Source organism: Myxocyprinus asiaticus, chromosome 1 (genome assembly GCF_019703515.2).
Source record: "Myxocyprinus asiaticus isolate MX2 ecotype Aquarium Trade chromosome 1, UBuf_Myxa_2, whole genome shotgun sequence".
NCBI lineage: Eukaryota > Metazoa > Chordata > Actinopteri > Cypriniformes > Catostomidae > Myxocyprinus > Myxocyprinus asiaticus.
In genome coordinates, this window is record NC_059344.1 from 40,019,963 (window position 1) to 40,041,384 (window position 21,422).

A 21,422-nucleotide genomic window follows, 5' to 3' on the forward strand; every position below is an offset into this window, starting at 1 on the left:
CAGAGCTGAAATATTCTTCTAAAAATCTTCATTTGTGTTCAGCAGAAGAAAGAAAGTCATACACATCTGGGATGGCATGAGGGTGAGTAAATGATGAGAGAATTTTCATTTTTGGGTGAGCTATCTCTATCCCTTTAAGCTGAAAAATCATCCACACAAAGTCCACAACTTTCTGCTGGAAAATCACCAAGCTATCTCTTACATGTTCTACTAAAGGAAAGATGTAGTTGTAAGCTCACCCTCTCCTGTAATGTAATTCAGGAAGTCTTGGATCTCTGTCAGCGCTTCCACAGACTGCAGCAAAGTAAGATGGCTGCGGTTCAGCAGGGGGTCAATACTTGAGTTCTCTACATGATAACATGTGATGTGAAAAAATTTGGTTGACATGTTTCAGATATTTGTAGATACACTATTATTTCTTATTTGTTGAAGGAAAGAACTCGATTTATACTCTCGAACAATATAATTTAGGAAGCAGTAGTTGTCAAAATTTATATTTCTATACCAGGTATGAATCAGTAATATTATATAAACGTTTCAGTGTATGTGTCTGCATGCCAATGTTACATTACATGTGAAAATACATGGCACGATACATGTTATCTTGCAATCTGTCTTACTAATGAAACTGACCTGCATGAAAACTTGCATGCAGCTGTTGGCATAGTATTTGGCTCTGTCATAGTCCTCTTGTAGGATGTACAGTAGACTCAGCTCCTGACTGTAATGGGCCTCCATGATGATCTTACGCTCTTCCATTTTCATTGGGGCGTCGACAAAGCTGAACAAAGCCTGATCTCCCTCCCCCAGCTGTAGCTGCTTCAACATACTGCGCATCATGTACTGCAGGTATGTTTTCTGGTAGAGACACAAACAATTTATTATATAATATGCTGCAGAACAAGAGAAAGGTAAAATCCCATAACTGTAGTTGTAAATAGTTTATTTTTTATATATATAGTTCTGGCACACATGCCACAAAAATGTTTCACATGCAAATAAGCTTTGCTAATTATTGCCAGAAGTTTGCAGCTCTTTGCCTGTAGTGGTAAGCCTGCAGCAAACCTTTGGCAACAATGGACAATTTCAACTAATGGCAAACACTTCTATGGCAAACCTGTGGCAACAATGTAGAGTTTGGTGCAAAGCTCATTTGTATTTGAAAATAATAAGTGGCGAATTAGTGGCATGTTTGTCAGAACTCTAGATTTTTGTAAGGGATTTCATATATTTCTTTACATGTTTTCCCATGTTGATTACTGTTGCTTTTTTTCCACACCTTAACTCCAGATTGAATTTGTCATTTGTAATGTATACTGGCCTAAGCTGTAGGCCTCCATCAGCTATATAATGACACATATATAGTGTGTGGTAAAAATGGCTCAAAGTTACAAAATAACTAGACAAAATAGAAAGAGAAAGGGTACCACATAAAATGGGTCCCCCCACATCTTGTCAAGGTCGGTGGGTGAGATGTCGTCAATGTTGACTGTGGAACAGTACTGGAGAGATTATAGGCCTCTAGTGCAGAAATTTCCCAGAAATCTTCCTCAGTGTCTGTGAGCTCACCATCATTCCTCTCCTCATTGTTCAGAGCCTAAATCAAGACAAGTGACAATTAGATTTATATGGCTTTAAGGTCTGCTATAAAGCACTTTGGGGAAATCAACATTATTTAATTCATGTTTCATTCCAGATTTATTAAATCTTTTGCAGCAAAAGTCAAACTGATAACATTACTTGAAAGTGAAATTTGAGGTGAAAATTGTGTTCCTCCCGACGTATATATGGAGTATAATGTATATAATATCGAACTACCACTAAGACATAAATGTTAAATCATTCATAGATTAGAATTCTGTAACAAACTTTGCTTTTAAAGGAATACAAGATGTCACTGTCAACCTGAGGCCTGTTTGAATCTGTATGTCTTTTTGTAATCTTATCTATGTCTAGGAAACACATTAGAGCCCGACCGATATTGGATTTTTGAGACCGATACCAATTTTAGACAGGGAAAATTCACTGATTACCAATATGGTGGCCGATATAGTTAATTTTTTGAACTGGAATGAAAACAGAACTTTTCTATGTGGATTTTTCACCGATTTTGCACCAATATGACTATGCAAAGGTACTCAGAATGCTGCTTTCTTAAATATTTGTATCAAAGAATATTTGACAATGTATAATAATATTGTAAACAAATTCTAGAAATGAACTGAGAAAATAAAGAATAAATAAAAATACAATAAATAGCTAAATAAACATCAGTACTGTATGTTTAGTATCAGTCAATTGCTGACCATTAAAATAAATAATAAATAAAAATAAAATAAATAGCTAAATAAACATCAGTACTGTATGTTTAGTATCAGTCAAATGCTGACCATTAAAATAAAAAATAAATAAAAATAAAATAAATAGCTAAATAAACATCAGTATTACTGTTTAGTGTCAGTCAAATGCTGACCATTAAAATAAAGAATAAATAAGAATAAAACAAATAGCTAAATAAACATCAGTATTACTGTTTAGTGTCAGTCAAATGCTGACCATTAAAATAAATAATAAATTCTAATTAAATAAATAAATAAATAAACATCAGTACTGTATGTTTAGTATCAGTCAAATGCTGCCCATTAAAATAAAGAATAAATAAAAATAAAATAAATAGCTAAATAAACATCAGTATTACTGTTTAGTATCAGTAAATGCTGACCATTAAAATAAAGAATAAATAAAAATAAAACAAATAGCTAAATAAACATCAGTATTACTGTTTAGTGTCAGTCAAATGCTGACCATTAAAATAAATAATAAATTCTAATTAAATAAATAACTAAATAAACATCAGTACTGTATGTTTAGTATCAGTCAAATGCTGACCATTAAAATAAAGAATAAATAAAAATAAAATAAATAGCTAAATAAACATCAGTACTGTTTAGTATCAGTCAAATACTGACCATTAAAATAAAGAATAAATAAAAATAAAATAAATAGCTAAATAAACATCAGTACTGTTTAGTATCAGTCAATTGCTGACCATTTAAATAAATAATAAATAAAAATAAAATAAATAGCTAAATAAACATCAGTACTGTATGTTTAGTATCAGTCAAATGCTGACCATTAAAATAAAGAATAAATAAAAATAAAACAAATAGCTAAATAAACATCAGTATTACTGTTTAGTGTCAGTCAAATGCTGACCATTAAAATAAATAATAAATTCTAATTAAATAAATAGCTAAATAAACATCAGTACTGTATGTTTAGTATCAGTCAAATGCTGACCATTAAAATAAAGAATAAATAAAAATAAAACAAATAGCTAAATAAACATCAGTACTGTTTAGTATCAGTCAAATGCTGACCATTAAAATAAATAATAAATTCTAATTAAATAAATAGCTAAATAAACATCAGTACTGTATGTTTAGTATCAGTCAAATGCTGACCATTAAAATAAAGAATAAATAAAAATAAAACAAATAGCTAAATAAACATCAGTACTGTTTAGTATCAGTCAAATACTGACCATTAAAATAAAGAATAAATAAAAATAAAATAAATAGCTAAATAAACATCAGTACTGTTTAGTATCAGTCAATTGCTGACCATTAAAATAAAGAATAAATAAAAATAAAATAAATAGCTAAATAAACATCAGTACTGTATGTTTAGTATCAGTCAAATGCTGACCATTAAAATAAAGAATAAATAAAAATAAAATAAATAGCTAAATAAACATCAGTATTGTATATTTAGTATCAGTCAAATGCTGACCATTAAAATAAAGAATAAATAAAAATAAAACAAATAGCTAAATAAACATCAGTACTGTTTAGTGTCAGTCAAATGCTGACCATTAAAATAAATAATAAATTCTAATTAAATAAATAGCTAAATAAACATCAGTACTGTATGTTTAGTATCAGTCAAATGCTGACCATTAAAATAAAGAATAAATAAAAATAAAACAAATAGCTAAATAAACATCAGTATTACTGTTTAGTGTCAGTCAAATGCTGACCATTAAAATAAATAATAAATTCTAATTAAATAAATAGCTAAATAAACATCAGTACTGTATGTTTAGTATCAGTCAAATGCTGACCATTAAAATAAAGAATAAATAAAAATAAAACAAATAGCTAAATAAACATCAGTACTGTTTAGTATCAGTCAAATACTGACCATTAAAATAAAGAATAAATAAAAATAAAATAAATAGCTAAATAAACATCAGTACTGTTTAGTATCAGTCAATTGCTGACCATTAAAATAAAGAATAAATAAAAATAAAATAAATAGCTAAATAAACATCAGTACTGTATGTTTAGTATCAGTCAAATGCTGACCATTAAAATAAAGAATAAATAAAAATAAAATAAATAGCTAAATAAACATCAGTATTGTATATTTAGTATCAGTCAAATGCTGACCATTAAAATAAAGAATAAATAAAAATAAAACAAATAGCTAAATAAACATCAGTACTGTTTAGTGTCAGTCAAATGCTGACCATTAAAATAAAGAATAAATTCTAATTAAATAAATAGCTAAATAAACATCAGTACTGTATGTTTAGTATCAGTCAAATGCTGACCATTAAAATAAAGAATAAATACAAATTAAATAAATAGCTAAATAAGCATCAGTATTACTGTTTAGTCAATTGCTGACCATTTAAATAAATCATAAATAAAAATAAAATAGATAGCTAAATAAACATCAGTACTGTTTAGTATCAGTCAATTGCTGACCATTAAAATAAAGGATAAATAAAAATAAAATAAATAGCTAAATAAACATCAGTACTGTATGTTTAGTATCAGTCAAATGCTGACCATTAAAATAAAGAATAAATACAAATAAAACAAATAGCTAAATAAACATCAGTATTACTGTTTAGTATCAGTCAAATGCTGACCATTAAAATAAATAATAAATTCTAATTAAATAAATAGCTAAATAAACATCAGTACTGTATGTTTAGTATCAGTCAAATGCTGACCATTAAAATAAAGAATAAATAAAAATAAAATAAATAGCTAAATAAACATCAGTACTGTTTAGTATCAGTCAAATACTGACCATTAAAATAAAGAATAAATAAAAATAAAATAAATAGCTAAATAAACATTAGTATTATTGTTTAGTATCAGTCAATTGCTGACCATTTAAATAAATAATAAATAAAAATAAAATAAATAGCTAAATAAACATCAGTACTGTTTAGTATCAGTCAATTGCTGACCATTAAAATAAAGAGTAAATAAAAATAAAATAAATAGCTAAATAAACATCAGTACTGTTTAGTATCAGTCAATTGCTGACCATTAAAATAAAGGATAAATAAAAATAAAATAAATAGCTAAATAAACATCAGTACTGTATGTTTAGTATCAGTCAAATGCTGACCATTAAAATAAAGAATAAATAAAAATAAAATAAATAGCTAAATAAACATTAGTATTATTGTTTAGTATCAGTCAATTGCTGAACATTTAAATAAATAATAAATAAAAATAAAATAAATAGCTAAATAAACATCAGTACTGTTTAGTATCAGTCAATTGCTTACCATTAAAATAAAGAGTAAATAAAAATAAAATAAATAGCTAAAAAAACATCAGTACTGTTTAGTATCAGTCAATTGCTGACCATTAAAATAAAGGATAAATAAAAATAAAATAAATAGCTAAATAAACATCAGTACTGTATGTTTAGTATCAGTCAAATGCTGACCATTAAAATAAAGAATAAATAAAAATAAAACAAATAGCTAAATAAACATCAGTATTACTGTTTAGTGTCAGTCAAATGCTGACCATTAAAATAAATAATAAATTCTAATTAAATAAATAGCTAAATAAACATCAGTACTGTATGTTTAGTATCAGTCAAATGCTGACCATTAAAATAAAGAATAAATAAAAATAAAACAAATAGCTAAATAAACATCAGTACTGTTTAGTATCAGTCAAATACTGACCATTAAAATAAAGAATAAATAAAAATAAAATAAATAGCTAAATAAACATCAGTACTGTTTAGTATCAGTCAATTGCTGACCATTAAAATAAAGAATAAATAAAAATAAAATAAATAGCTAAATAAACATCAGTACTGTATGTTTAGTATCAGTCAAATGCTGACCATTAAAATAAAGAATAAATAAAAATAAAATAAATAGCTAAATAAACATCAGTATTGTATATTTAGTATCAGTCAAATGCTGACCATTAAAATGAAGAATAAATAAAAATAAAACAAATAGCTAAATAAACATCAGTACTGTTTAGTGTCAGTCAAATGCTGACCATTAAAGTAAAGAATAAATTCTAATTAAATAAATAGCTAAATAAACATCAGTACTGTATGTTTAGTATCAGTCAAATGCTGACCATTAAAATAAAGAATAAATACAAATTAAATAAATAGCTAAATAAGCATCAGTAATACTGTTTAGTCAATTGCTGACCATTTAAATAAATCATAAATAAAAATAAAATAAATAGCTAAATAAACATCAGTACTCTTTAGTATCAGTCAATTGCTGACCATTAAAATAAAGAATAAATAAAAATAAAACAAATAGCTAAATAAACATCAGTATTACTGTTTAGTGTCAGTCAAATGCTGAAAATTAAAATAAATAATAAATTCTAATTAAATAAATAGCTAAATAAACATCAGTACTGTATGTTTAGTATCAGTCAAATGCTGACCATTAAAATAAAGAATAAATAAAAATAAAACAAATAGCTAAATAAACATCAGTACTGTTTAGTATCAGTCAAATACTGACCATTAAAATAAAGAATAAATAAAAATAAAATAAATAGCTAAATAAACATCAGTACTGTTTAGTATCAGTCAATTGCTGACCATTAAAATAAAGAATAAATAAAAATAAAATAAATAGCTAAATAAACATCAGTACTGTATGTTTAGTATCAGTCAAATGCTGACCATTAAAATAAAGAATAAATAAAAATAAAATAAATAGCTAAATAAACATCAGTATTACTGTTTAGTGTCAGTCAAATGCTGACCATTAAAATAAATAATAAATTCTAATTAAATAAATAGCTAAATAAACATCAGTACTGTATGTTTAGTATCAGTCAAATGCTGACCATTAAAATAAAGAATAAATAAAAATAAAACAAATAGCTAAATAAACATCAGTACTGTTTAGTATCAGTCAAATACTGACCATTAAAATAAAGAATAAATAAAAATAAAATAAATAGCTAAATAAACATCAGTACTGTTTAGTATCAGTCAATTGCTGACCATTAAAATAAAGAATAAATAAAAATAAAACAAATAGCTAAATAAATATCAGTACTGTTTAGTATCAGTCAAATACTGACCATTAAAATAAAGAATAAATAAAAATAAAATAAATAGCTAAATAAACATCAGTACTGTTTAGTATCAGTCAATTGCTGACCATTAAAATAAAGAATAAATAAAAATAAAATAAATAGCTAAATAAACATCAGTACTGTATGTTTAGTATCAGTCAATTGCTGACCATTAAAATAAAGAATAAATAAAAATAAAACAAAAAGCTAAATAAACATCAGTACTGTTTAGTATCAGTCAAATACTGACCATTAAAATAAAGAATAAATAAAAATAAAATAAATAGCTAAATAAACATCAGTACTGTTTAGTATCAGTCAATTGCTGACCATTAAAATAAAGAATAAATAAAAATAAAATAAATAGCTAAATAAACATCAGTACTGTATGTTTAGTATCAGTCAAATGCTGACCATTAAAATAAAGAATAAATAAAAATAAAATAAATAGCTAAATAAACATCAGTATTGTATATTTAGTATCAGTCAAATGCTGACCATTAAAATAAAGAATAAATAAAAATAAAACAAATAGCTCAATAAACATCAGTACTGTTTAGTGTCAGTCAAATGCTGACCATTAAAATAAAGAATAAATTCTAATTAAATAAATAGCTAAATAAACATCAGTACTGTATGTTTAGTATCAGTCAAATGCTGACCATTAAAATAAAGAATAAATAAAAATAAAACAAATAGCTAAATAAACATCAGTATTACTGTTTAGTGTCAGTCAAATGCTGACCATTAAAATAAATAATAAATTCTAATTAAATAAATAGCTAAATAAACATCAGTACTGTATGTTTAGTATCAGTCAAATACTGACCATTAAAATAAAGAATAAATAAAAATAAAATAAATAGCTAAATAAACATCAGTACTGTTTAGTATCAGTCAACTGCTGACCATTAAATAAAGAATAAATAAAAATAAAATAAATAGCTAAATAAACATCAGTACTGTATGTTTAGTATCAGTCAATTGCTGACCATTAAAATAAAGAATAAATAAAAATAAAACAAAAAGCTAAATAAACATCAGTACTGTTTAGTATCAGTCAAATACTGACCATTAAAATAAAGAATAAATTCTAATTAAATAAATAGCTAAATAAACATCAGTACTGTATGTTTAGTATCAGTCAAATGCTGACCATTAAAATAAAGAATAAATACAAATTAAATAAATAGCTAAATAAGCATCAGTATTACTGTTTAGTCAATTGCTGACCATTTAAATAAATCATAAATAAAAATAAAATAAATAGCTAAATAAACATCAGTACTGTTTAGTATCAGTCAATTGCTGACCATTAAAATAAAGGATAAATAAAAATAAAATAAATAGCTAAATAAACATCAGTACTGTATGTTTAGTATCAGTCAAATGCTGACCATTAAAATAAAGAATAAATACAAATAAAACAAATAGCTAAATAAACATCAGTATTACTGTTTAGTATCAGTCAAATGCTGACCATTAAAATAAATAATAAATTCTAATTAAATAAATAGCTAAATAAACATCAGTACTGTATGTTTAGTATCAGTCAAATGCTGACCATTAAAATAAAGAATAAATAAAAATAAAATAAATAGCTGAATAAACATCAGTACTGTTTAGTATCAGTCAAATACTGACCATTAAAATAAAGAATAAATAAAAATAAAACAAATAGCTAAATAAACATCAGTACTGTATGTTTAGTATCAGTCAAATGCTGACCATTAAAATAAAGAATAAATAAAAATAAAATAAATAGCTAAATAAACATCAGTATTGTATATTTAGTAACAGTCAAATGCTGACCATTAAAATAAAGAATAAATAAAAATAAAACAAATAGCTAAATAAACATCAGTACTGTTTAGTGTCAGTCAAATGCTGACCATTAAAATAAAGAATAAATTCTAATTAAATAAATAGCTAAATAAACATCAGTACTGTATGTTTAGTATCAGTCAAATGCTGACCATTAAAATAAAGAATAAATACAAATTAAATAAATAGCTAAATAAGCATCAGTATTACTGTTTAGTCAATTGCTGACCATTTAAATAAATCATAAATAAAAATAAAATAAATAGCTAAATAAACATCAGTACTGTTTAGTATCAGTCAATTGCTGACCATTAAAATAAAGGATAAATAAAAATAAAATAAATAGCTAAATAAACATCAGTACTGTATGTTTAGTATCAGTCAAATGCTGACCATTAAAATAAAGAATAAATACAAATAAAACAAATAGCTAAATAAACATCAGTATTACTGTTTAGTATCAGTCAAATGCTGACCATTAAAATAAATAATAAATTCTAATTAAATAAATAGCTAAATAAACATCAGTACTGTATGTTTAGTATCAGTCAAATGCTGACCATTAAAATAAAGAATAAATAAAAATAAAATAAATAGCTAAATAAACATCAGTACTGTTTAGTATCAGTCAAATACTGACCATTAAAATAAAGAATAAATAAAAATAAAATAAATAGCTAAATAAACATTAGTATTATTGTTTAGTATCAGTCAATTGCTGACCATTTAAATAAATAATAAATAAAAATAAAATAAATAGCTAAATAAACATCAGTACTGTTTAGTATCAGTCAATTGCTGACCATTAAAATAAAGAGTAAATAAAAATAAAATAAATAGCTAAATAAACATCAGTACTGTTTAGTATCAGTCAATTGCTGACCATTAAAATAAAGGATAAATAAAAATAAAATAAATAGCTAAATAAACATCAGTACTGTATGTTTAGTATCAGTCAAATGCTGACCATTAAAATAAAGAATATATAAAAATAAAATAAATATCTAAATAAACATTAGTATTATTGTTAAGTATCAGTCAATTGCTGACCATTTAAATAAATAATAAATAAAAATAAAATAAATAGCTAAATAAACATCAGTACTGTTTAGTATCAGTCAATTGCTGACCATTAAAATAAAAATAAAATAAATAGCTAAATAAACATCAGTACTGTTTAGTATCAGTCAATTGCTGACCATTAAAAAAAAAGGATAAATAAAAATAAAATAAATAGCTAAATAAACATCAGTACTGTATGTTTAGTATCAGTCAAATGCTGACCATTAAAATAAAGAATAAATAAAAATAAAACAAATAGCTAAATAAACATCAGTACTGTTTAGTATCAGTCAAATACTGACCATTAAAATAAAGAATAAATAAAAATAAAATAAATAGCTAAATAAACATCAGTACTGTTTAGTATCAGTCAGTTGCTGACCATTAAAATAAAGAGTAAATAAAAATAAAATAAATAGCTAAATAAACATCAGTACTGTATGTTTAGTATCAGTCAAATGCTGACCATTAAAATAAAGAATAAATAAAAATAAAATAAATAGCTAAATAAACATCAGTATTGTATATTTAGTATCAGTCAAATGCTGACCATTAAAATAAAGAATAAATAAAAATAAAACAAATAGCTAAATAAACATCAGTACTGTTTAGTGTCAGTCAAATGCTGACCATTAAAGTAAAGAATATATTCTAATTAAATAAATAACTAAATAAACATCAGTACTGTATGTTTAGTATCAGTCAAATGCTGACCATTAAAATAAAGAATAAATACAAATTAAATAAATAGCTAAATAAGCATCAGTATTACTGTTTAGTCAATTGCTGACCATTTAAATAAATCATAAATAAAAATAAAATAAATAGCTAAATAAACATCAGTACTGTATGTTTAGTATAAGTCAATTGCTGACCATTAAAATAAAGGATAAATAAAAATAAAATAAATAGCTAAATAAACATCAGTACTGTATGTTTAGTATCAGTCAATTGCTGACCATTAAAATAAAGGATAAATAAAAATAAAATAAATAGCTAAATAAACATCAGTACTGTATGTTTAGTATCAGTCAAATGCTGACCATTTAAATAAAGAATAAATAAAAATAAAATAAATAGCTAAATAAACATCAGTACTGTATGTTTAGTATCAGTCAAATGCTGACCATTAAAATAAAGAATAAATAAAAATAAAATAAATAGCTAAATAAACATCAGTATTGTATATTTAGTATCAATCAAATGCTGACCATTAAAATAAAGAATAAATAAAAATAAAACAAATAGCTAAATAAACATCAGTACTGTTTAGTGTCAGTCAAATGCTGACCATTAAAATAAAGGATAAATAAAAATAAAATAAATAGCTAAATAAACATCAGTACTGTATGTTTAGTATCAGTCAAATGCTGACCATTAAAATAAAGAATAAATAAAAATAAAATAAATAGCTAAATAAACATTAGTATTATTGTTTAGTATCAGTCAATTGCTGACCATTTAAATAAATCATAAATAAAAATAAAATAAATAGCTAAATAAACATCAGTACTGTTTAGTATCAGTCAATTGCTGACCATTAAAATAAAGGATAAATAAAAATAAAATAAATAGCTAAATAAACATCAGTACTGTTTAGTATCAGTCAATTGCTGACCATTAAAATAAAGGATAAATAAAAATAAAATAAATAGCTAAATAAACATCAGTACTGTATGTTTAGTATCAGTCAAATGCTGACCATTAAAATAAAGAATAAATAAAAATAAAACAAATAGCTAAATAAACATCAGTACTGTTTAGTGTCAGTCAAATGCTGACCATTAAAATAAATAATAAATTCTAATTAAATAAATAGCTAAATAAACATCAGTACTGTATGTTTAGTATCAGTCAAATGCTGACCATTAAAATAAAGAATAAATAAAAATAAAACAAATAGCTAAATAAACATCAGTATTACTGTTTAGTGTCAGTCAAATGCTGACCATTAAAATAAATAATAAATTCTAATTAAATAAATAGCTAAATAAACATCAGTACTGTATGTTTAGTATCAGTCAAATGCTGACCATTAAAATAAAGAATAAATAAAAATAAAACAAATAGCTAAATAAACATCAGTACTGTTTAGTATCAGTCAAATACTGACCATTAAAATAAAGAATAAATAAAAATAAAATAAATAGCTAAATAAACATCAGTACTGTTTAGTATCAGTCAATTGCTGACCATTAAAATAAAGAATAAATAAAAATAAAATAAATAGCTAAATAAACATCAGTACTGTATGTTTAGTATCAGTCAAATGCTGACCATTAAAATAAAGAATAAATAAAAATAAAATAAATAGCTAAATAAACATCAGTATTGTATATTTAGTATCAGTCAAATGCTGACCATTAAAATAAAGAATAAATAAAAATAAAACAAATAGCTAAATAAACATCAGTACTGTTTAGTGTCAGTCAAATGCTGACCATTAAAATAAAGAATAAATTCTAATTAAATAAATAGCTAAATAAACATCAGTACTGTATGTTTAGTATCAGTCAAATGCTGACCATTAAAATAAAGAATAAATACAAATTAAATAAATAGCTAAATAAGCATCAGTATTACTGTTTAGTCAATTGCTGACCATTTAAATAAATCATAAATAAAAATAAAATAAATAGCTAAATAAACATCAGTACTGTTTAGTATCAGTCAATTGCTGACCATTAAAATAAAGGATAAATAAAAATAAAATAAATAACTAAATAAACATCAGTACTGTTTAGTATCAGTCAATTGCTGACCATTAAAATAAAGAATAAATAAAAATAAAATAAATAGCTAAATAAACATCAGTACTGTATGTTTAGTATCAGTCAAATGCTGACCATTAAAATAAAGAATAAATAAAAATAAAATAAATAGCTAAATAAACATCAGTATTGTATATTTAGTATCAGTCAAATGCTGACCATTAAAATAAAGAATAAATAAAAATAAAACAAATAGCTAAATAAACATCAGTACTGTTTAGTGTCAGTCAAATGCTGACCATTAAAATAAAGAATAAATTCTAATTAAATAAATAGCTAAATAAACATCAGTACTGTATGTTTAGTATCAGTCAAATGCTGACCATTAAAATAAAGAATAAATACAAATTAAATAAATAGCTAAATAAACATCAGTACTGTTTAGTATCAGTCAAATGCTGACCATTAAAATAAATAATACAGTCTAATAAAATAAATAGCTAAATAAACATCAGTACTGTATGTTTAGTATCAGTCAAATGCTGACCATTAAAATAAAGAATAAATAAAAATAAAATAAATAGCTAAATAAACATCAGTACTGTTTAGTATCAGTCAAATACTGACCATTAAAATAAAGAGTAAATAAAAATAAAATAAATAGCTAAATAAACATCAGTACTGTTTAGTATCAGTCAATTGCTGACCATTAAAATAAAGGATAAATAAAAATAAAATAAATAGCTAAATAAACATCAGTACTGTATGTTTAGTATCAGTCAAATGCTGACCATTAAAATAAAGAATAAATACAAATAAAACAAATAGCTAAATAAACATCAGTATTACTGTTTAGTATCAGTCAAATGCTGACCATTAAAATAAATAATAAATTCTAATTAAATAAATAGCTAAATAAACATCAGTACTGTATGTTTAGTATCAGTCAAATGCTGACCATTAAAATAAAGAATAAATAAAAATAAAATAAATAGCTAAATAAACATCAGTACTGTTTAGTATCAGTCAAATACTGACCATTAAAATAAAGAATAAATAAAAATAAAATAAATAGCTAAATAAACATTAGTATTATTGTTTAGTATCAGTCAATTGCTGACCATTTAAATAAATAATAAATAAAAATAAAATAAATAGCTAAATAAACATCAGTACTGTTTAGTATCAGTCAATTGCTGACCATTAAAATAAAGAGTAAATAAAAATAAAATAAATAGCTAAATAAACATCAGTACTGTTTAGTATCAGTCAAATACTGACCATTAAAATAAAGAATAAATAAAAATAAAATAAATAGCTAAATAAACATTAGTATTATTGTTTAGTATCAGTCAATTGCTGACCATTTAAATAAATAATAAATAAAAATAAAATAAATAGCTAAATAAACATCAGTACTGTTTAGTATCAGTCAATTGCTGACCATTAAAATAAAGAGTAAATAAAAATAAAATAAATAGCTAAATAAACATCAGTACTGTTTAGTATCAGTCAATTGCTGACCATTAAAATAAAGGATAAATAAAAATAAAATAAATAGCTAAATAAACATCAGTACTGTATGTTTAGTATCAGTCAAATGCTGACCATTAAAATAAAGAATAAATAAAAATAAAATAAATAGCTAAATAAACATTAGTATTATTGTTTAGTATCAGTCAATTGCTGACCATTTAAATAAATAATAAATAAAAATAAAATAAATAGCTAAATAAACATCAGTACTGTTTAGTATCAGTCAATTGCTGACCATTAAAATAAAGGATAAATAAAAATAAAATAAATAGCTAAATAAACATCAGTACTGTTTAGTATCAGTCAATTGCTGACCATTAAAATAAAGGTTAAATAAAAATAAAATAAATAGCTAAATAAACATCAGTACTGTATGTTTAGTATCAGTCAAATGCTGACCATTAAAATAAAGAATAAATAAAAATAAAACAAATAGCTAAATAAACATCAGTATTACTGTTTAGTGTCAGTCAAATGCTGACCATTAAAATAAATAATAAATTCTAATTAAATAAATAGCTAAATAAACATCAGTACTGTATGTTTAGTATCAGTCAAATGCTGACCATTAAAATAAAGAATAAATAAAAATAAAACAAATAGCTAAATAAACATCAGTACTGTTTAGTATCAGTCAAATACTGACCATTAAAATAAAGAATAAATTAAAATAAAATAAATAGCTAAATAAACATCAGTACTGTTTAGTATCAGTCAATTGCTGACCATTAAAATAAAGAATAAATAAAAATAAAATAAATAGCTAAATAAACATCAGTACTGTATGTTTAGTATCAGTCAAATGCTGACCATTAAAATAAAGAATAAATAAAAATAAAATAAATAGCTAAATAAACATCAGTATTGTATATTTAGTATCAGTCAAATGCTGACCATTAAAATAAAGAATAAATAAAAATAAAACAAATAGCTAAATAAACATCAGTACTGTTTAGTGTCAGTCAAATGCTGACCATTAAAGTAAAGAATCAATTCTAATTAAATAAATAGCTAAATAAACATCAGTACTGTATGTTTAGTATCAGTCAAATGCTGACCATTAAAATAAAGAATAAATACAAATTAAATAAATTGCTAAATAAGCATCAGTATTACTGTTTAGTCAATTGCTGACCATTTAAATAAATCATAAATAAAAATAAAATAAATAGCTAAATAAACATCAGTACTGTTTAGTATCAGTCAATTGCTGACCATTAAAATAAAGGATAAATAAAAATAAAATAAATAGCTAAATAAACATCAGTACTGTATGTTTAGTATCAGTCAATTGCTGACCATTAATATAAAGGATAAATAAAAATAAAATAAATAGCTAAATAAACATCAGTACTGTATGTTTAGTATCAGTCAAATGCTGACCATTTAAATAAAGAATAAATACAAATAAAATAAATAGCCAAATAAATATCAGTACTGTATGTTTAGTATCAGTCAATTGCTGACCATTAAAATAAAGGATAAATAAAAATAAAATAAATAGCTAAATAAATATCAGTACTGTATGCTTAGTATCAGTCAAATGCTGACCATTAAAATAAAGGATAAATAAAAATAAAATAAATAGCTAAATAAACATCAGTACTGTATGTTTAGTATCAGTCAAATGCTGACCATTTAAATAAAGAATAAATAAAAATAAAATAAATAGCTAAATAAACATCAGTACTGTATGTTTAGTATCAGTCAAATGCTGACCATTAAAATAAAGAATAAATAAAAATAAAATAAATAGCTAAATAAACATCAGTATTGTATATTTAGTATCAGTCAAATGCTGACCATTAAAATAAAGAATAAATAAAAATAAAACAAATAGCTAAATAAACATCAGTACTGTTTAGTGTCAGTCAAATGCTGACCATTAAAATAAAGAATAAATTCTAATTAAATAAATAGCTAAATAAACATCAGTACTGTATGTTTAGTATCAGTCAAATGCTGACCATTAAAATAAAGAATAAATACAAATTAAATAAATAGCTAAATAAGCATCAGTATTACTGTTTAGTCAATTGCTGACCATTTAAATAAATCATAAATAAAAATAAAATAAATAGCTAAATAAACATCAGTACTGTTTAGTATCAGTCAATTGCTGACCATTAAAATAAAGGATAAATAAAAATAAAATAAATAGCTAAATAAACATCAGTACTGTATGTTTAGTATCAGTCAATTGCTGACCATTAAAATAAAGGATAAATAAAAATAAAATAAATAGCTAAATAAATATCAGTACTGTATGCTTAGTATCAGTCAAATGCTGACCATTAAAATAAAGGATAAATAAAAATAAAATAAATAGCTAAATAAACATCAGTACTGTATGTTTAGTATCAGTCAAATGCTGACCATTTAAATAAAGAATAAATAAAAATAAAATAAATAGCTAAATAAACATCAGTACTGTATGTTTAGTATCAGTCAAATGCTGACCATTAAAATAAAGAATAAATAAAAATAAAATAAATAGCTAAATAAACATCAGTATTACTGTTTAATGTCAGTCAAATGCTGACCATTAAAATAAAAAATAAATAAAAATAAAACAAATAGCTAAATAAACATCAGTATTACTGTTTAGTGTCAGTCAAATGCTGACCATTAAAATAAATAATACATTCTAATAAAATAAATAGCTAAATAAACATCAGTACTGTATGTTTAGTATCAGTCAAATGCTGACCATTAAAATAAAGAATAAATAAAAATAAAATAAATAGCTAAATAAACATCAGTATTGTATATTTAGTATCAGTCAAATGCTGACCATTAAAATAAAGAGTAAATAAAAATAAAATAAATAGCTAAATAAACATCAGTACTGTTTAGTATCAGTCAATTGCTGACCATTAAAATAAAGGATAAATAAAAATAAAATAAATAGCTAAATAAACATCAGTACTGTATGTTTAGTATCAGTCAAATGCTGACCATTAAAATAAAGAATAAATACAAATAAAACAAATAGCTAAATAAACATCAGTATTACTGTTTAGTATCAGTCAAATGCTGACCATTAAAATAAATAATAAATTCTAATTAAATAAATAGCTAAATAAACATCAGTACTGTATGTTTAGTATCAGTCAAATGCTGACCATTAAAATAAAGAATAAATAAAAATAAAACAAATAGCTAAATAAACATCAGTACTGTTTAGTATCAGTCAAATACTGACCATTAAAATAAAGAATAAATAAAAATAAAATAAATAGCTAAATAAACATTAGTATTATTGTTTAGTATCAGTCAATTGCTGACCATTTAAATAAATAATAAATAAAAATAAAATAAATAGCTAAATAAACATCAATACTGTTTAGTATCAGTCAATTGCTGACCATTAAAATAAAGGATAAATAAAAATAAAATAAATAGCTAAATAAACATCAGGACTGTATTTTTAGTATCAGTCAAATGCTGACCATTAAAATAAAGAATAAATACAAATAAAATAAATAGCTTAATAAACATCAGTACTGTATGTTTAGTATCAGTCAAATGCTGACCATTAAAATAAAGAATAAATACAAATAAAATAAATAGCTAAATAAACATCAGTACTGTATATTTAGTATCAGTCAAATGCTAACTATTAAAATAAAGAATAAATAAAAATAAAATAAATAGCTAAATAAACATCAGTACTGTATGTTTAGTATCAGTCAAATGCTGACCATTAAAACAAAGAATAAATAAAAATAAAATAAATCGCTAAATAAACATCAGTACTGTTTAGTATCAGTAAATGCTGACCATTAAAATAAAGAATAAATAAAAATAAAATAAATCGCTAAATAAACATCAGTACTGTTTGGTATCAGTCAAATGCTGACCATTTAAATACAGAATAAATACAAATACAATAAATAGCTAAATAAACATCAGTACTGTATGTTTAGTATCAGTCAAATGCTGACCATTAAAATAAAGAATAAATAAAAATAAAATAAATAGCTAAATAAACATCAGTACAGTATGTTTAGTATCAGTCAAATGCTGACGATTTTAATACTGCCAGTCAGTTATTGGCAGGTTGTAAAACAGGAAGCATTTACACCTGCTGAGTCAAGAGATAAACAGCAGCAGCAGTGTTACACTCTTTTCTGCAAAACAAGTTCTAGAGGTGGGTAGTAACGCACTACATTTACATCCGTTACATTTACTTGAATAACTTTTTGGGAAAAAATTGTTACTTTTAGAGTAGGTTTAAAAGTGGGTACTTTTTACTCTCAAGTACATTTCTAATATTTTTTTTTTTTTTACTTTTACTTCTTTACAATGGGTGGCGTTACTGTCGTTACTACTGGGTTTAATTTTAATTAATGTGTAATTTATTGAGAGATTATTGAATGGGACTTTTACTAGAGCGGAAGTTCACACAGCTGCCTGTGCTGCTGTCACAGAGTGTCACTCAATCACTGCTACAGCATCAATCTCTTCAAAGTGAAACACTTTCTTCGCTCCGTACAGTGAAAAAAATAATAGTTTCATCATGCAATGCCTTCATTTAACACAAAGACAAGCTGATATTTCAAGATTAAAATCACAGCTTCAATTTAAGGCAGCACGTCGAGGTTAATTTTGGCTCTAATCCAAATGCAGGCTTTTCTGTGTAATGAGATGGTCATTTTCAGGGTGATTCTGTAACTGGGCTCTTATGACATCAGTTTTTAAGTGTACATTTTTAAATCAGTGCAGCAATATATCAGTGCGCTTTTTCCCGCGTCCCGCATGTAATAAGCAGTATTTATGCATTACTCCACACCCTCGTGTGGGTACTGGAAACTGTCACAGCTACTTCAGGCGGATTAACTGTATAAATCCATGTAAACATCCAAGTTAAGTGTAAATCACTGCCATTCGCGTGATCGACAACTGGAGCGCGAACAAACAGCATTTCTGCGCGTGCACAGCGAGGTGCGGGGCGAGCGCGTGTTAAATGTGCGGGCGCGAGGCAGAGAGTGGCTGTGTCCGCGATCGTTTACTCATTCACTATTTCCTATATAGTGAATGGCAGTTAGTGCACTATATCTCAGCAGTGAGTGAACGAAATGAGTGAATTTGGACGTGAGTATCGGAGCTCTGGGGCTGTCGCAGAAACAACGTCACATATGAAATTTTAAAATACTTGGGCCTTACTTGCTATTCTTATTACATAATATATTAATACTTCATTCTGTTTGTCATTTTTTATAAATACTGTGTGTTAATATAAAGAGTAAGCACATTTGATCAAATAAAGAGTGCATTTTCAAATGTATCTGTATGTTTTGCCTCTCTATATATTATTATGTTATTTTAATCAAGTAATGATTTGTCAAAAAGTAATTTAATACATTCAGCATGAAAGAAAACATTGCAGGAGTGAAGGAAGCAGTAAACTCCCAGCTCATACGTCTTCCCCGTGGTGGATTGTGGGCAATTAACCATCGTCGAGTGTACATCAAATGTACACTTGAAATTAGTGCATTGTGGGTAATAATGAGTGAACAAAAGTAAGGAACGAGTGGCTCACTCAGAATTCAGACACTCCTACAAAATAGCGGACACACGAATAGTACACTATATAGTGGATAGGGGGCAGTTTCAGACACGGCGAGTGTTCTGTGACCGGGGTTGGTGCCCTACGCACTAGGCTGCGTACTCTGCATTTAGAGAGCGGCGGTACTGCTGTACAGAACTAATGATCTAAATACTTATGACACTGAAAACTGTAACTACACTGAAATAAGAATCCACACAGGACTTTAAAAGCTATGAAATAGCCAAAGTAGGCATTAATAAAGCATGATCTTGCTTTGGTTTATTTCAGCATTATATATAATGTCCTTGTGATACATTTTCACGTTTTTACTGTAATAATTACTAGAAGTGTTTCCAAACCTCTCTTCTTATTGACAAATTCATCCAAATCTGACAAGAGCCCTTAAAGGGATAGTTAACCCAAAAATTACAATTCTCATTATTTACTCACCCTCTTGCCACCCCAGATGTGTATGACTTTCTTTCATCTGCTGAACTCAAATGAAGATTTTTAGAAGAATTTCTCAGCTCTGTAGGTCCATACAATGCAAGTGAATGGGTGGCAACATTATAAAGCTAAACAAACAAACATAAGTCAGCATAAAAGTAATCCATAAGACTCCAGTGGTTAACTCAATATCTTCAGAAGCGATGTGATAATGTGGATGAGAATCAGAGTAACAGATCACTTTCACATTCTTCTTCTTGTGTTTGGTGATTCACATTCTTCTCTGCATATCGCCCCCTGCTGTCTATCAAAAAATGACAAATATTGATCTGTTTCTCACCCACACCTATCATATCACTTCTGAAGACATGGATTTAAACCACTGGAGTCTTATGGATTACTTTTATGCTGCCTTTATATGCTTTTTGGAGCATCAACATTTTGGCCTATAGAGCTAAAATATTCTTTTAAAAATCTGAATTTGTGTTCTGCAGAAGAAAGGAAGTCACACGCATCTGGGATGGCATGAGGGTGAGTAATTGATGAGAGAATTTTCATTTTTAGGTAAACTATCTCTTTAAAGTGATAGCTCAGCCATAATTTAATATTCTTTCATCATTTCTCTACCCTCATGTTGTTCCAAACCAGTGTGACACTTTGTATTATGTGGAACACAAAATATGTTAGACAGAATGTTAGGGACTGACAGTCTCAGTCACCATTCACTTTAAAAAAAAAAAAAAAAAAACATTCACTGAAAGTAAATAGTGACTCTGTCTAATATCTCCTTATTGTGTTGCATGGAAGAAAGAAAGTCATACAGGTTTGGAACAACATGATGGTGAATGATGACCGAATTTCCATTAATAATAATAATAATAATTCTGTAATACATGTTAAATG

General features: G+C 25.2%; 2 protein-coding genes across 2 annotated transcripts in view; both read right to left on the reverse strand.

The window, feature by feature from the left end:
• abcf2b (ATP-binding cassette, sub-family F (GCN20), member 2b) overlaps positions 1-21,422 on the reverse strand; it is a 306,662-nt gene that overhangs the window by 258,660 nt on the left and 26,580 nt on the right. The gene's annotated exons all lie outside the window — the stretch shown is intronic.
• On the reverse strand, positions 91-20,552 carry prkdc (protein kinase, DNA-activated, catalytic subunit). Its single transcript, XM_051703873.1, has 4 exons — positions 20,523-20,552; positions 1,428-1,597; positions 634-858; positions 91-347 (listed from the first exon to the last, which is right to left on the reverse strand). The coding sequence occupies exons 2-4, from the start codon at positions 1,449-1,451 to the stop codon at positions 321-323; spliced, it is 276 nt and encodes a 91-aa protein (XP_051559833.1). The 5' UTR covers positions 1,452-1,597; positions 20,523-20,552; the 3' UTR covers positions 91-320.

What these genes read in the sequence shown, in the direction of transcription:
- prkdc (XM_051703873.1), bottom strand. Translation starts at nt 1,451, where the DNA reads ATGTGGGGGGACCCATTTTATGTG. An exon ending in GGGGGGACCCATTTTATGTG is followed by an intron (nt 859 to 1,427) that starts GTACCCTTTCTC and finishes TGTCTCTACCAG; the next exon opens with AAAACATACCTGCAGTACAT. An exon ending in GCATGCAAGTTTTCATGCAG is followed by an intron (nt 348 to 633) that starts GTCAGTTTCATT and finishes GTTATCATGTAG; the next exon opens with AGAACTCAAGTATTGACCCC.